This window comes from Lutra lutra, chromosome 13, assembly GCF_902655055.1.
Source record: "Lutra lutra chromosome 13, mLutLut1.2, whole genome shotgun sequence".
Classification (NCBI taxonomy): Eukaryota; Metazoa; Chordata; class Mammalia; order Carnivora; family Mustelidae; genus Lutra; species Lutra lutra.
This window is the reverse complement of record NC_062290.1, coordinates 60,434,302-60,450,572: the sequence shown is the minus strand read 5'-3', so window position 1 is coordinate 60,450,572 and position 16,271 is coordinate 60,434,302. Positions and strand designations below refer to the sequence as shown.

Genomic DNA, 16,271 nt, shown 5'->3' with positions numbered 1-16,271 from the left:
TCATTCCTGGGCAGAAGAGAGGCTGGGAGGGGGGGCGCAGGTCCTGGAGGAGGGGGCTGCGAGTCTGGAGGCCAGCATGGGGGCTGGTAAAAGCGAGCCTGGGGAGCAGAGAAGCAACCGGGAGAGGTGAAGCAGCTGAATGACCCCTCAGAGCCCTGGGCTTTGGCTTGGTTCTTCACCCGGGACTCTGAGAGAGAAAGAACTCCCCTCCCCCTCTTCAGCCTCGCCTGCCTCTTTACCTGTATCCCCCCAAGGGGTCCCCAGCCACCCAGGATCTGTGTAATTTATGTGTGCGCTGCCCCCCCCACCCCAGACTGCAGGCTGTCTGATTCATCTCTGCCGCCCCAGGCCCCGCGTGCTGGGGGTAGGAAAGGCGCGTGGAATTGAGCGGACTCCTCCGGGCGCACTGGTGCCTAGCGCCTCTGGGCTTCCGGGTTCCCAGCACACAGCAAAGCCTGTGCATCGTGGTAGTAATTGTGGAGGTAAATCTTGTCTGGTGTCCTCGCAAACACTTGGTGAGGCTTTCCATAAATATGTCAGCGGCAGCATTAAAATTTGATGGCAGGAGGCTCAGGTCGGGACTAGCACTGTGACTTCCCAGCAAGGTATGACACCATCACCTCCCTCTCATTAGTCAGCGGCAGGACGCTCGGGCCGCTGCACTGAGCTGGGCCCCGGCAGGGGGAGGCGATTTCTTCTGAGGAGGACCCCTGGCTGTTCTCAGGGACAGGCCAAGGTCTAGGCCACAGAAAAGTAAGTTTGCTTTGGGCTGAAGTTGGGCTGAGAGACGGAGTCCCTGAAGGCTCTGGGAATGTGCTCAGAGGCTAGAGGGCAACCCTCTGATCCCTGAGCTGGAGGAGGCTGGAGCCACTTTTTGAGTCTGGGAGCCAGAAAGAAGGGCTTTACAGTCAGCCTGGTGGAAATGGTTGATCTGCCCCCAAAAAGGTCTCACAGAATACTTTAAAGGGGCGTGGCATTAGATTCGCTATTCAAGTAAGCAAAGGGCCTTTGGACAGGAGTCCGGGATGAAAAAGTATTTAGCAGCAGAAAGATTGGAACCCAATCTTATCTCCTTCCCACCCCACCGTTGTCCATCTGGGGAAACTGAGGCTGTGTGAACCTGAAAGAGACATGTTCAAGGTCACACTGTCACACTGTGGTGGAGACAGAATGAGATCAGGGGCCTAGCTCCTAGCTTAAGGTTTTCTCTACAACCAAGCATTTGGGACACTTGTTGAAATATGAGGAAACTACCTAGAAATACAGTTTTCATTAAAAAACAAGCTCGAGTGCCTCCATTCTTCTAGCAATCGCACAGAGCACGTGCTGCGCACCAAGGACTGAGTCAAGCACCGAAGAGCTCTATGTTTGTAGAGCCCTTCATTTGTAGAGCACGTTCTCATTTACACAGGACTTCAATAGCATTGAGTCCTGAGAGCCTTGTAATTCCACATTGTACCCAAGGAACGCAGGTTCCGAGAGGTAAAGTGATTTCTCCGAGGCCGCTTGGCTATGTGGCTGAGGGGCTTAGATAGGGAGTGACAGGCCACGGCCCCCAGGCTCCCCATCGCCTCACTTACCATCGCCACAGCCACTGCCCATGTAGAGCCTCAGGCCCCCTGCTTCACAATTACTTGCAAAAATCATGTCGTGGTTCCGAGCTGTTAAAGAGTTTCTGGGTTTATTGGGCAGTGTGCTATGTTAGCCATTGCATCGCTGGGCTCTATGACCTGTCCCAGCCAGGACCCACCACGTGCTGCTGAACTGGCCTCCTGTTTGGGAGGGGCTGGAGACCTTGTCCCTAGGCTCCCTTCCCCGGTGACAGGGGCACATGTTTGGACTCTTCTGAATGCAGCCAGGGCTGGCAGGAGGGGCACAGGGACAGGGTTCAGGAACCCCCTCAATGACGAAGCTTGAATGTTCACTGAGGCCCCCAGTTCAGCCTCTTCCTACAAGAAGCCCTCCCGGATACCCCAGCTAGACTAAATTCTAACTTCCTCTCTGCTTCCAAACATGCCTCACCCTTTTCTCATACCCAAATCTCTAGCTCTTGGTCTAAAAACCCCTGAGATGAAGGGAGTTCCTGGAGATCCAGAGCCTGAGACCCTTTCGGGAGGCCTAGCACAGAGCTCTGAATGGAGTTAGGGCCCCTGTGAATGCTGAATTGGGTAGATTTGCTGAAATCCTGGTGCATTTATTAGATGTCCATCACTGGTGTGTGAGCTGGATTCTCTTGGGAATACAGTTCAGTGTTATTCCAACTGAACTGTGTGGGATCAGGAGCCTAGCAGTTTAGGTCCTGAATGGGGGCTTCTGGCAAGGTCACTCAAGGAAAACCTTCAGGTTTCCAGACTGAGCATCTTCTGATGGCCACGTGGGTGGTAAGGAAATAGCAACCCTTCCCACTTCTCCATCCCTGCTGTGGCCCCAAGGAATAGTGTAGGGTCGTGCTCTCTTCTGAGCTAGAACTATCAGTGGGTTCTGCTGGCGCTTTTTAAGAACACAAAAGCAAAACCACAATGATGAAACTTCTCTTAAACTCTATTTCAGTGAGCCGGACTTGGTGCTGTCATTGTGTGTCAGAGCAGCCTAGCAAGGCCTGGAGGGGGCCTGGCCACTTAGGAGAGCAACTGTGCCTCCTGCCTTTCCTCCTGCGGGACCCGCACCCTGGTCCTTGCCAGACTCCATCCTTCTCCTCTCAGTGTGTTTTGCTGCCCCTCTCGGTCTCTGTCTCATGTTCTACCAAAGATCAAGAACCAGAGTTTTAGAAATGCTTTTCCAGCATGATCTCATGAGCAGTTTTGGTCTGACACTGGAAGGGGCTGGCCAAGCAGTGCTAGCTGTTGGTCACACATGGATCCTTCTTGGTTTCCGCTCTCAAGGAGACTCAGCAAGAGGAATGGAGATGGGGTCACAACTACCTGCCCCCCAAAGTCTGGGCCATGGGGCTGAGGGCTCAGGGGAAAGTGGGGGAATGGGATGTGCGATCCAGAAAACGGTATTTGAGCTGGGTCTTGACAAGTTGGGAGATTGGACTTAGAAGGAAGAGGAAGGTGGCATTTCAGATGAAGGACACAGCATACGTGGCTGGAGAGGGGCCGCATGGAGTATATGGGTGGGCAAGGGCCATTGGCCTTTGGGGCAGGGGGCTGTGGGAGGTGCGGCTCAGAACTCTCTGGGAACAGACCCTGCAGGTGCTTGGATGGCACAGCAGGGCTTCTGGTCCCTGCCTCGCAGGCTTGTTCCTCACAACTGTGCTGCGTGTGGGCACTCCCAGGGGGAGGCACACAAGAGACCTGGGACTTCCTGGCCCCGCACACATACGCACCAATCAGGCTTGTCTTGCGCCCCAGTGAGGCTGCAAGAGCCATTTGTACATTGCCCGTTGTCTTGTTTGCTGTGGGTGTAGATGAGGACAACGGAATGGGACTTTGGAATAATACCACAGCAGGAGGACAGATTAAAATGGAACCAGAACTGCTCAAAAACATGCCTCAGCATAGCCGGGGTCTCCAATGGAAATCTCTACAGGGGCCAGACTGGAACAGAAAGATGGGAAGCCAGCCTCGGGGGACAATAGTCACAACTCACTTGTGTCTGATGACACCCTTGCCCCTTGGAAACACTGGGGCATATATTTTGGTCAGCTCTAGGCGGCTTGAAGGCTCCAGTTCTTGCCTCTGATGGATGGCCAGCTAGTGGGGTCCGATGGGCCCCAGAGCCCACAGTGGATGTGTCGTAAATGTGATGGTGGGGTTGTTTCCCTTGGGTTCCCTGTAGGGTTCTTGTGTTCTGGTCCCATGGTTGGAGACAGCAGGAATTGGGCTGAAGACCCAACGGGCTCCTGTCTCCAGGGGACCAAGTTGAGGTCCACAGTGGTCACATAGCCGCCTCACAGCCAGTCAACAGCAGAGCCCAGGCTCACGGGGGCCCAGCCAGCACCGCCGCCCAGCTTTGAAGCCCATGGCTCTCCCGAGAAGCAGAAAGGAGACACATTCTGCATTCACTCCCTCACTCTTGCCCTCTCTCTCGGTTTTTCTCTTCTCTGTTTTTCTGAAGGTCTTCGTGGCTGGCTTGAGCTGGTAGGAGAAGAGGTTTTTCCCAGGAAGGGATCGATGCCGTGTGCCAGGCTGTCCGGGTTGACAGAGCTGACCTTTACAGAGTTTGCTCGGGTTTTCCTCTCCCTGTTAGGAGCCCACGAAGGTCTTGTTCTGGAGAGAGGGAGATTGAGAAGTGTTGGCCTTCCGGGGGGCCCATTTGGGAGTTGGGTGCATTGAGGGTAGGAAAGGGGAGAGCCTTAGTGCTGGAAAACGTTTGAGGCTGTTTGTTCGAATCTCTGCTATATACACTTTACACATGAGAAAACGGAGTCTTAGGAGAAGGGGCTTGCTCGAAGTCACTCAAAGAGGCTTTGACAGAAGCCCAGAATCTGGTGTGGGCATGCACCACCCCCACGCACACCCATGTATACACATGTGTATATATGTATATGTCTGTGTACGCGTATGCATCTATATACATGTATGTTACACCTGTAACACCTAAAACAGTAACATAATGCATATACAGTTGTACCTAATACCTCTACATTTGAAAGTTGGGTCCTGTGTGGCGTGCTGTAGTTGTCGTCTCTCTAGCTACAGACAGCCACGCGCGCAGACTACCCGCCGACCCCAAGCCGTGGCCCGTCACGAGGTTCTCCAGGGCCATGGGGAGGAGTTGGAGAAAATCTCACAGTCCTTTTCCCATCTTTCCTTCCTCCTCCTCCTCCTCTGCAAAGCTTCTCTCTCTAAGCCCAGCTTCAATCCTTCAGAAATAGAACTTGGCTGCGAAGTCACTTTGAAAGACTTTCCGTGTGTTAATTACAGCCGGCCAAGGTCTCGAGCAGAGGTGGGAGCCCACCATCTGCAGATGGGGTCGGCCCCTGGCGAGCGCTGCAAATCCCCATCATCTGGCAGGTGTCGTTTTGGGTTAATTAAGAGCTACACTGAGCCGGTTTACCTGTCACTTCTGAGAATTTTAGGAAACTTCGACTTTCTTGCCATCTCTGAGCTTTTAGCAAAGGAGAAACACAACAGCTCTGATCTCTGACAATTTCCCTGGCCCTGGAATCTCCAGGAAAGCTGCCTTAAAATAAAAAAAAAAACTTTTCATTTTAATCAGTCCTTTATAGTGACCTCATTGATCTTTACCTCTCGTTTTTATTTATTTGGAAGACATCACTGTTCTGGGGAAATCTACCATTTATCCTAAATTTCTTAAGCCTCTGATTTCTTCCTGAGTCTTCGAGGAAAGAACACACATTCCTCAGCTTTATTCTGTTTAATGGCTTTGGAAGAACCTTCAAGTTGTGGGTCAGGGGCCTCTCTCAGCAGTCAGGGTGGTGGTCAGAGGGTCTGGGCTGGGAGCAGGAAAGACAACGTTTTCTCTACCATCAGTGGTGAGAAGGCACCAAGTCCTCCCCACACGAGGGCTTGCAAAGATCTGTAACTGGTAAATCCTGTGATCTTCACAAGCTTCAAAAGTAGAGTTTTCCTTCCCCTCCATTTACAGACAAGAAAACTGAGACTTAAGAGATAAATTCATGCACCCAAGGCCACCCAGCCTATGAGTGACAGAGTCTGGCCGGGACCATGGGTCTGACTCCAAAGGCCATTTTTTTGTCGTCTTCTCCCCAGTAGACAGCTCTGGGTAGGAGTGAACGGTGGAGCTCACCCGTGGCTGTGGCCCTGGAACGAGCCTGCAAGGGGGCCAGCCCTCTGTTCTTGGGCCGTGCTGCCGGCCGCCGAGGAGCGGGGAGTCTGTCTCCTGTGCCCCTGGGTCCCATCATGCCCCATCTGCCTGGTCCCAACTCCTGGCTTTAGCTCATACACTTGCTCCCCAGCCCCAGCTCTCCTCTACCCAGTGCAGAGTGCCCACCACGGCCAGCTGGGACTTTCTGGACCTTGAGCTCAAGTAAGCTGGATCAAACCCTTGTTCCCTGCCTCATGGAAAAGTCATTTGTCCTCCCCAAGATTGCTGCCACGTGGCCAGGGGTGGCTCCCTGACATAACCCAGTGCTCAGGCTCTGTGGGCTCTGGTGCTCTTAGACCACATGTTTTCATCTCAGCCTCGCTGGCTGCCCAGACCCTGCACTCAGCCAACGCATGTGATTCCCCCGTAGGAAGAAAACACCAACCGAGTTGGTTTTACCAAATGTATCTGAGATGGTGGTTGGTTACAGCCCCTGGGAGGAACAACTTAAAATGGGAATCCTGACACCCACGTAAATGTCCCTCACCCCCCACGCTCCCCACACGGGGGCTGCTCACAGCTCCCATTGCTGCCCTTTTCTCCTCCCCAGAACAGAACTGCCCAGGATCCAGGGCCTTTCCTACACACAGCGCTTTGGCCTCTAAAACTCCACCCCTAAACTCAGTGCGGGCTTTCTTCTGCATATCCAAGAACTCATGAGAGCTGGACAATTTCTTTTGGGGCCTTCGCAGTTTTTAGAAGAGGTGCTTCCGCCTCCCCCTCTCTCCTGCTTCCTCAGCATCCTGGGTAGGGGGAGAGGGGAGTTCTCTTCCACCCGCCCCCCCCCCACCAATCCTATGTGTGGGTCCGTATTCAAGATGAAGAGACTCTGCCCAAGAGAGATTCACTCACTCACCCAAGGCCACACAGCCAGTAGACGGAGGGCTGAGCGCAGAGCCCTTGCTGTGCCCAGCCCTTCCACAGGAACGCCCACACCCATCTGTGGGCGCGCCTTCCCGGACCTCTCCCTGCTTTCTGCTCCCACAGCATCATATGGGGGGGGCACCGGCAGTGCTGGCTCCAGGTCTGCTCTCACTGCAGTCCTGGTTTCCCCTCGGGACTGCTCCCTCCCAGGAGGCTGGGGATGGAGACGATGATGACATGTTCTGTTGGTGACAGTCCCTAGGGGCCCATATGTGGCCAACTCCAGACAGCCCGGGGGCTGTCTCTGAGGAGGGCCCATGTGCCGTGCCTTCCAGATGACAGCCTCACTGTCCACTGAGTGACAGCTGCCCAGACTGGGCTGGCATCCCAGTCTGCCTCACAGAAACTTTTCTATTAATGCACAAAGAAAAGGTTGTCCAGCTTAAGGGGCTGGTATTTTCGAGAGATGCCAAAAGCATGGATCGGTTAGTGGACAGAAACAAGGGGCCCATGCTGTCCTCGGTGCTGGATGGTCATAAGAGAAGGTATTTACCTATTTTTTAAACCAGGAGTTCATCTTGGTCTGTGAGTGCCGCTGACACGATGTTCCATTAGTTCCAGGTGTGTGCCACAGCGATCCCACAGGTTTATGCGTTGAGCTGTGCTCACCTCGAGTGTGACTCCCATCTGGGAAGGGGTTTGCTGTGTGGTCGCTGTGTCAGGCCAGCTAGCAGTACTGCAGGGGGTCCTAACAATGAGCCCGAAGAGGGGCTTCCATTTCCCGCCCTGAAGAGCATCGAACATTGCCTCCCAGGCCCCTGTCCCCTCCTGCTTAGACTGTAGCAGCAGTCACCTGGCTGGTTTCCCTGACCACAGGCTCACCTTCTCCAGCCCATGCTCCAGATCCTGGCACTCCCTAGGCTCCCCTGGGTCCCAGCTTTACTGGGAGAAAAGCATGATATTGTTGCCCCCCAGTTCTGCTCTGGGGCATGCCTCTGCCAGGCCTCACAATGACCTGGACATGCAGGGGGTCGCACTCTTGACCAGTCCCACCCCAGCCCTTTGCTTGTGCCTGGGAAAGACTGGCTCCCTCTGCCTATCAAAATCCTGTCTCTCCTGGCTCACATGCTCCCAGGAGCCCCAGAAAGTCCCCCAGTGCTTTCCCCAGACCTTCTCTCAGTTGGACAGGATTCATTTTTCTAAGAAGGTGAGTGTTCCTTGGGTGTCATGAGTGTGGGAATCTGAAGCAGGGGAGATGACCCGGGAGAAGTGAAATCCAAGCTCAGTGGACAAGAAGGGACTGTTAAAAAAAAGGAGACAGGCCTGAGATGGGAAGGCAGGGTCACAGAAGAGGGTCCTGAGCTGGCGGCAGGGAGGGGACAGACTCGGAGTCCCTCCACCCTTCTGAGCCTCCATTTCTGCACATAGAAAATGCAGACAGTTGCATCTATCTTGTGAGCTTCATGGGACGGTCAGGAGGGTTAGATTAGATTCTGAATGCCAGAGAAGCTTTGGCGAGCGGGATCAGGTCATGGTCATGGCCGACATTTGCTGAGAGTTCACCGTGTGCTGGGCACTCTGTGTATCATCACCCGTTCAGCCTTTACAGTGACCACACGCAGTGGGATCTGTTAATTACTCCTGCTTTACTGAGGAAGATACTGAGGCACGGAGAGGCTGAATGATCCGCCCAAGGTCACAGAGTTAGGAAGAAGCACACTCAGGATTTAAATCCAGATAGTCTGGCTCCAGGGACCTTGCTCCCAGCCTTTGTGCCACACTGCCTAGGGACTGCTGGGTTCAATGGTAGCCTGTGGGCTTGAACCTAGAGAGTCTGCGGCTTTCCGGCCACCTTTGGGTTCAGGACTAGGCCAGGTCTCTAGACAAGCAGCCGTCTTGGTATCTGAGGACCTGGCCTCCCCACATCTCATGTGTCCAGCAGGTGGCCGGACCACTCCCACAGGTCAGCCTCGGGCCCCGAGCTGGGGAAGCTGCCCTTACCCTGAGTGCTCACTCTCCCAGGGCGGGCTGAGGATGCCCACAAAGTCCCCACTCAGCTCACTGGGCGGGGGTCCCCGGGGGCTCTCATCTTCCACTGAGGAGCAGGACAGTGTTGTGAGTGGAAGCCACTAGTAGGTCAGATAAACCGGTTTGAATCCTGGCATGCAGTAGGCATTCCACACAGCCCCGGCTCACAGTACTAATAGCAGAAGCAGCGAGAGCTGTCATCATTTGTGTCCCTGGAGGACTGAGGCACACCTCTTCATTCATTCAACAAACCATTCTCAGTGACTGCTAGACGCCAGGCCCTGTGCTAGACAGTGGGATGGGGACGTGAAGTTGACAGACGGAACTCCCTGCCCCCATGGAGCGTCCATCATACTGGAGGCAGAATTCACAGGATAAGCACAAAAGAGATGTTGAGTCATGATCAGTTCTGTGGAAGAAAATAAAGCAGGAAAGAAGGATGGGGTGGAACGGTTCCATTTTAAATTCAGTGGTCTGGAGATGAAACTGGAGCAAAGCCTAGAAGGAAGTGAGGGAGGGCGCCATGCAGACGTATGTGCAGGAGTGTCGTGTATCCGGTAGAGGCAGGTGACTACAGGCTCTCCCCAGATCCCGACCGTCTGCTGTGGATGGGGTGTCATTACAGGGGGGGCGTGGGGGGTGGGGACTGGCGCACAGGATCCAAGGAGAATCAGACCCAGACCTGTGGGGCAGACACTCCCACGTCACAGGAGACTCCCATGTAGGTGCTGTGGGATGCTGCGGGAAATGGGGTGCGTCTAAAGAGGGGGCTTCCCAGAGCAAAAAGTAGCCAGTTTGGGGGCCAGGTGGTGGAGGGTGCAGGGTGGGTAACACAGACACAGTTAATTTCAGCTGAATGGATCCCAGACGTGCATTTCTGAGGGGCTGGAGATCAAGGGGGCTTCCCGGAAGAGGCGGCCTTGGAGCTGAGCTTGGCAGACAGGCATGATGTTGCTAGAAGGAGAAGCAGAGACAGCCTTTGCCAGCATAGCCTGGTGCTCTGGGCCCAGGCACAATGCTGTCAGGAAGTGCCTCTGATGGGGCAGCCTGGAGCCCTGAGAGGAGGGTGACTGTCCCCCTTCTCCAGGCTGCTCGGTCTCTCTGATCCCCCCACCCTGGCCCCTAGGAGGAGGAGGAGGAGGCACTGATGGATATGCGGAGCCTAGGCTGCTGCGGCCCAGCTCTGTCACCATGCTCTCCCTCCCTCCGCCGGAACCTGACACCCTGACCACTGAGGCATAAAAAACAGAGAATTGGAAGGCTCAGCCTGTCAGGCTGGGAGTGGCCCCCAGAGAGGCCTGAGGAGGAGCACGTGTGTGTGTGCGCGCGTGTGTGTGCATGTGCTCCGCCGGTGGTTGCCTATAGAAATGGGGAGGGGGCCAGGTGGGCCCAGGGGGTGGGAGCAGCTGGCCCCTCGGGCTTCCCTTATTGTTTCTGCCCTACCTGGTGGAGCCCCAGGGACCCTACATCTGGGCCTGGATGCTGAGGAAAGAGCAGCGCTCTAGGTCCTGCCTTCTGGGTGGTCCTTCTGGAGGCTCCTGCCCTTTGGCATCCTTGAGAGGAATCCACGGAAGCATGTCTGGGCTGAGGGTGGTCTCCTGAGGCTGTGTAACTCCTGTCACCACTGCCAGGGAGGGGCCACATGCTCTGTAACCGGTGGCTTACAAAGCCTCTCGCCAGCCAGCTGCCAACACAACTGGGCCAGTCATTGTGGTGTCCGCTTTAAGTGAGGTCCAAACCAGGTGCTCTGGGAATCCCAGGCACAGGGAGGAGACAGGCAGAGCCAAAGCAGCAAGGTTTGCGGGCAGGAATTTTGGACTCCTTTCCTAGGGCTGGCTGGTGATAAACAGGCTCTCTGGGGGCTGAAGAAGGAGCACAGGGAAGTGCCGGACACAAGAAGCAGGGCCCCGTGAGCAGCAGTGGGGCCAGAGGGAGCCGTCCTCAAGTCCTGCTGCGCTGCCTTTCCCCAACGCCATCCCTACCCTGACACAGTTCATAGTTTCTGCCTGTGCATCCCAGCAGCAAACCTTGGCCCCTTTCCCAATGCCTGGAAGGCCCGACACACTCCCTCTGCTGTGCTCCCCAGCCTTCTCAGCAAAGTGCTGTCTGCCTTCTCCTGGCATGGACCTGAGCATCTGTCTCATCCTCCCCGGTAGACCAGGGCCCTGAGAGCAGCCCCCTCTGGATTCACAACACAGAGGGCCAGACTAGAACCGAGGTCACCTTTGCTTCTCAGTCCAGAGCCACTCAGGAAACACCCGGGCAGTGAAACTGAAACCACACTGGGGCACTGGAGTGCCTCAGTCAGGGCTGAGAGCCAGGTGGTCTGCAGCTTTGAACTTGGGTCAAGACCATTTTGTGAGCAATCCTGGACATCGGTTTTCTCACCTGTAAAATGGTCCGATATCCCCAGGGAACACCTGGCACACAGTAGTGTCATGGTATGCATGTTAGAGGCTGATACTCACTCCCTCTGCTAAGGAAAATGTTACAGGGGGAAACAAGGCCTGTGTTAGCCATCCGCTTGATAGGAACATGGGCCAGAACGGCCTTTATTGGTTATGAAGAGTACCTGCCGTTTCTGTAAGAGGCAAATGCCATTGGCATTTTCCAAACCTGACCTGACATTTGGTTCCTGTTTCTCTCTCCGCCTACCACATGCAGGGAGTGAGTTTTCCGGGAGCCCCTACAGCCACCCTCAGTATCCCTCGTACAACGACTCCTGGAGGTTCCCCAACCCGGGGCTGCTCGGTGAGTACTGGTAGAAGCCTGTGGGGCCCCAGGGCCATCAGCTGCCACATTAGGACTCTCTTTGGGCCAGGGTCCCTTGACAGCCTGCGGTCTGGTCCCTTAGTCGGGGTGGGTAGCTTGCGTCAGATATGTGCTAGCCAGGAGTTGTGATGGGAGCTTCAGACAGTAAACACCACTCTAGCTCTAATCGAGCCCCCCTCCCTCCCCAAGATGTTTTGGCAGATAAGGGAAAATGGCAGAGAAGGGAAACAGAGAAAAAGAAGCGTTGAAGGAAAGGGGGAAGTGTAGAAAAAGTACCTGCCCAGGAGCAACATATTTCTTAAGAATCATTGAATCTTCTGGTGAGAAATCTCTAAGAGGCAGCAAGGAGGCCAACTTGGATTGATTAGTAGTGACTACCTATCTTGATAAGGACTCTGAGGCTTAGTGATTGATTAGTGATGTCTGCATGGACTTCAGCAGAGTCAACTCCATTGGGAAATTGAGTGCCCTGTGCCCAAAGGCCTTCCTCTTCCTGCCATTCTGAGCTCAGCTGGTGTCCCACCTCTACCCAGGCCTCAGGCTGGCAGATTATCCATTGCTGGGGCCAGCCTGATCTGTGTATATCATCGGAGATATGTGTGCCCCTGCAAAGACCAAGCAGGGCTAACTCAGCCCTCAAAAGGCCAAAAAGAGCTGACATGAAACCAGCTGGTGAGTGATAATGGGAGCTGGAGGTTCTGGAGCATTAAGCAGGGGCCAGGGCTCACAGATGTCACTCCCCACCTGGGGGCAGAGCTAGCCAATGAGCCTCAAGCAGCAGCATGGATCCTGCCCCAGCAGTTAGCCGAGGAATTCCCACACAGTCAGGATGCGCCTTAGAGATCACCCAGGCTTGTCTGTCCAGCTTTGAAAGGCCAGGTTAAGTAGAACCTATTAATTCCTGGATCCTGGATTATTTCAGGACTGGGAAACAGATTTTGAAAAAGCAAGAACCTGGTCCCTTTGGACTCAAGTTGCCAGGTCATGGGTCTGTGATTAGAGGACGAGGGCATACACGTGACAGACACCATCCCTTCCTGGCCGCCCCCCATCGGTGTACTTGGGCCTCCAGCTGCCCAGAGCCTTCTGGTGGGTCATGCAAACCTTGCGGGTACAATAAAGAACGATTACTACCAGTTACTAATCCTGGTCCCTAAGCCTAGAGATTTCATTTTATAGATGATTGGGATCTTACTACTTTGGCCTCCTGTATGGGCTGATCTGTAGACTTTTTTGATTTTGATAAAAATCAATTCTAAGTATTGAACCATGTCTCCATTTACCTAATGCTTTTCCTGAAACAACTGCTTGGAGAGGCCCTGGTTTCTGAGTTGACCTAGCTGTCAGTCTTAGGGGGCAAAGGCTAACCACAGTCTCCACGAACCAGAGTCTTTCAGAGGGGCAGGGGCAGAGGCTGGGTCTGGAGCCCAAGCGGACGGCAAGGGGAGGCTGGTGCTGGGTGGCATCTGAGGCCTTCGCTGCTCGCGCTGGAGGGCAGGCAGTTCACATGCCTGGGTGTTAGGCATGGGCTGTGCGTGCCTGGTAGGGAAAGATGAGGACTCTGTCTCAGGGAGCCTCTAGGCTGGTGCTGAGAGAGCCTCAGGCATGTATGTCTGTGTAGGGAGGTGGTCAGTGCCTTAAGAGGGCCAGAGCCACTATGGAGAGGAGGAAGAACTAAAACTCCGTCCATCTAAATGAGTACCAGCTCACTGTGTGGGCACTGGGGAAGACTCTTCAGGTGGGTTACCTTATTTTATCATTTCAACAGCCCAAGGGAGTGCATACTATTATCTCTATTATACAGATCAAGACAGTGGGCTCATAAAGGATATATAATTTAGCCGTGGTCACACAGCCTGCAGGTGGCAGAATGAGGACTCAAACTCCGGTTACCCTGACCCCGGAGCTTATATTCATAACCAGGGTATGATGTGGTACTCTTATTCTCCCTGACCAATGAAGTCTGAACAGCACAACATCCAGGAAAAGAGGCCTTGTCCCTCCATAGGAAGCCTAGAGGGGCCTGAATACTCAGACCGTGTACGTGATGAGAACAGCTCTGACCAATTTTTGAAAGCCAGGTTACTGTATTTATCTGTCAGGCTTTCAGTTGCAAATCACAGAATCCACTCTGGCTGGTTGAAGCAGAAAACCAATTTATTAAGGGGTACTGGGGCTTCTAGAATCTCCAGGAGGACCAGACACAGGTGTAGAGGGACATGGTGGGGAACATCACCCAGCCACACTACCAGGGTTGGGGAGCCCTCCTGCTGTGGCCAGTTGGCTCTCCGCCCTCTGCTGCTGCTCTGGCCGGGGTGTAGGAGAGCTCAGCCCTGCCGCCACTCCCACTTGGAGCTGGGTGCCTCCACCATCTGCTCCTAGCAGATGAAGTCTTTTGGCCCATTCACTTCCTCTCAGTGCACCCTCACATGCAAGAGGCTCAAATAGGCAGAGCCCAGGGGACACACTTGTGCCCGAGCAGCAAGCGGAATGGGAAAATGAGTTCATTCAAAGAGGCGGGCCTCATACCACAGGACACCCTGCAAACACAGGGAAAGTCAACACAACACTGGGCAGACGGACATGAGAAACGGCCCCTGTACTTCCCAAGTCTGTAACGTGGGAAATCGTAGTCAGGCCATCCTCCAGTCTGGGCCTCAGTTGTCTCAGCTGTAAAATGAGGATAAATGCCACTGGCGGCTTTGTTCAGGCAGGAGCTGAATCTGGTGCTCTCCTGAGGCCCACAGCCCTGAATAAGCAGTGATCCAACCTTCCTGAAGCACGGGGCTCACTGTACCATAGTCTTGCAAATTAGCTGCATGCCCATCATGTCTGCCAGATTGTCCTCTACCCAGCTTGTCTTCAGGCCTTTAACTGAAAGCATCCCCCTGGACCAGAGAGGTAGACCGACTATTTCTGGGGAAGGTACCAGGGTGGGGTGTGGGAAGCTGCTCTGAGGCTCCTTGGTGCCCCTGCTCTGGATCAGTGGGAGCTGCAGAAACAGGTGAGACCCGCCCCCCAACACGCACACACCTGTGTGCTCACAGCCTCACATGCACCACCTGCACCCCAGCCAGCCTGGTTGTAGTGCCCTTCCCAGAAACCCCCCCAAAGCCAGGATGGGCAATGCTGCCCTAGTGAGGCTGGGCACTGAATTCTCAGGAGAACTTCCCTCCCCTCGAGCCCCCTCTGCAGGAGGCGCCAGCATGGTGCCCACACAAGGCCCAGCCAGGGCACAATGACCACAATGGGGGGGGGGGCACAGAGGCAGGTGGGGTGGGGAAGAAAGCCCGGGTCAGTTAGATTAGAATGGGTGTGCGTGGGGCCTGCTCTAAGGGGTTGAGGGAGTGAGCAGGAACCTGGAATGACTGTGTCAAGAACAAACTGATAAAACTGTGAATTAGGAAAAATGGCGGAAGAAAAGGACAAGTTTATTCTAGATGGAGGTCTAATCGGCACCAGAAAGACACAGTGCTTCGTAAGGTGGTGGTTTCATTTCTCATGGTAAATGCAGGCATTTTTGATTTTTTGGGACGAGCTGGCCAAGAGATTAGGCTGTGAGAGGTTGGGGGGGGGGGGGGTAGAGTCAGAGCCAGGGGTGAGTGGTGGCCTGTGGGAAAAGGGAGGCCTGAGCCGGGTTCCTCCTAGGAGACTTACATTTGCTGCCCCTGGAGAGCCCTTGGTGAGGGCAGTCCCTGCTGTTTTTCCACTCCTCTGCCCTGCCCAGGCCTGTAGGGACCGCCCCCCACCCCCGGGGCACAGGCACGCACATTCCTCTCTAAGGCAGGATGCAGGGCTGGCACCACAGATTCTCCATGGGGGACTGTCCTAGGTCCCCAACCCCGAAGAGAGGACAGAGAAGGCTGGCTGACAGGTGTCTCTGAGCCAGGGCTACAACTAGGAAGGTAACAGAGGAGGCAGCAGGAAAAGTCATCTCTGGGAACACTTAGGCATGGGATGGGTGTCTCTGCCTTCTAGATCAGCACGGAGAGGTATTTCTCTCTCCTCCTCCGCTGTCACTGCTGCCTGAGCCATACTCCCTCCCCAGGGCGGCAAAGGGAGAAAGCAGTCATTGGGACTGGGTTTGGAGGGCCAGTGGCAGGCGCTACAGTGCCTCCTCACTCCTGCCCTCTAGATCATGTACGAGCTGTGTAATCTTAGGGAACCTACTCAGTATCTGTGCCTCGGCTTCCTCATCTGCTACATGGGGACAACACTAATCTCTACCTGATGGAATTGTTTTGGGAATGGAAAGAGTGAATAGCTCTAAGTGGCTTAGAAGAGTGTCCATTTCCAAAACACTTTCATATCCTTGTCTTGTGGTGCCCTCATATGACCCCATTATGACCTCCTTTTACAGAGGAGAAAACAAGACCCACTTGTTCAGGGTCATTCAGCCAAAAGTCCATGATTTGGTGCTCAGTGATGGTATCTGGGAGACTCACCAAAATTGGTTTGGATTTGGCTGGGATTTCAGAATAAACACGAGTCCACTCCCCCAGGGAATTAAGCAGATCACTATTCCCATGCATGGTCTGGGGGCCACCAGGGCCCTCACCACTGTCCACCTGGATAAACCCTGCCCCCCAGCACTGGGTAGACAGACCATGGACTGAACCACGGTGGGAAGAGTCCTGGATGTGGGCTAGGCTGTGGCACTGAGAGGCCCTGTGGCTTTGGGCATATGGTTTTGTATGTTGAGCCTCATGTCCTCACCTGTAAAATGAGGCAATGTCCTGGCATCTCTAAGCTTTGTAGTTCTGAGAATGTGCTGGTCTCCCCGAGCCCCCCAGACTCTTTCATCCCTGGGGAGG

The 16,271-nt window shown here is 54.5% G+C and overlaps 1 protein-coding gene and 1 long non-coding RNA gene across 4 annotated transcripts in view; one reads left to right on the top strand and one right to left on the bottom strand.

The window, feature by feature from the left end:
* PAX5 (paired box 5) overlaps positions 1-16,271 on the top strand; it is a 191,637-nt gene that overhangs the window by 170,905 nt on the left and 4,461 nt on the right. For all 3 annotated transcript variants that reach the window (XM_047700944.1, XM_047700946.1, XM_047700945.1), the window contains one exon: positions 11,350-11,436. In XM_047700944.1, coding sequence (XP_047556900.1) covers positions 11,350-11,436 — 87 coding nt within the window. The remainder of the gene's footprint in view (positions 1-11,349; positions 11,437-16,271) is intronic.
* Positions 12,480-16,271, bottom strand: part of LOC125083931 (uncharacterized) — a 71,653-nt gene continuing 67,861 nt past the window's right edge. The window contains exon 6 of the long non-coding RNA XR_007122414.1: positions 12,480-12,561. This is a non-coding gene — a long non-coding RNA (uncharacterized LOC125083931). The remainder of the gene's footprint in view (positions 12,562-16,271) is intronic.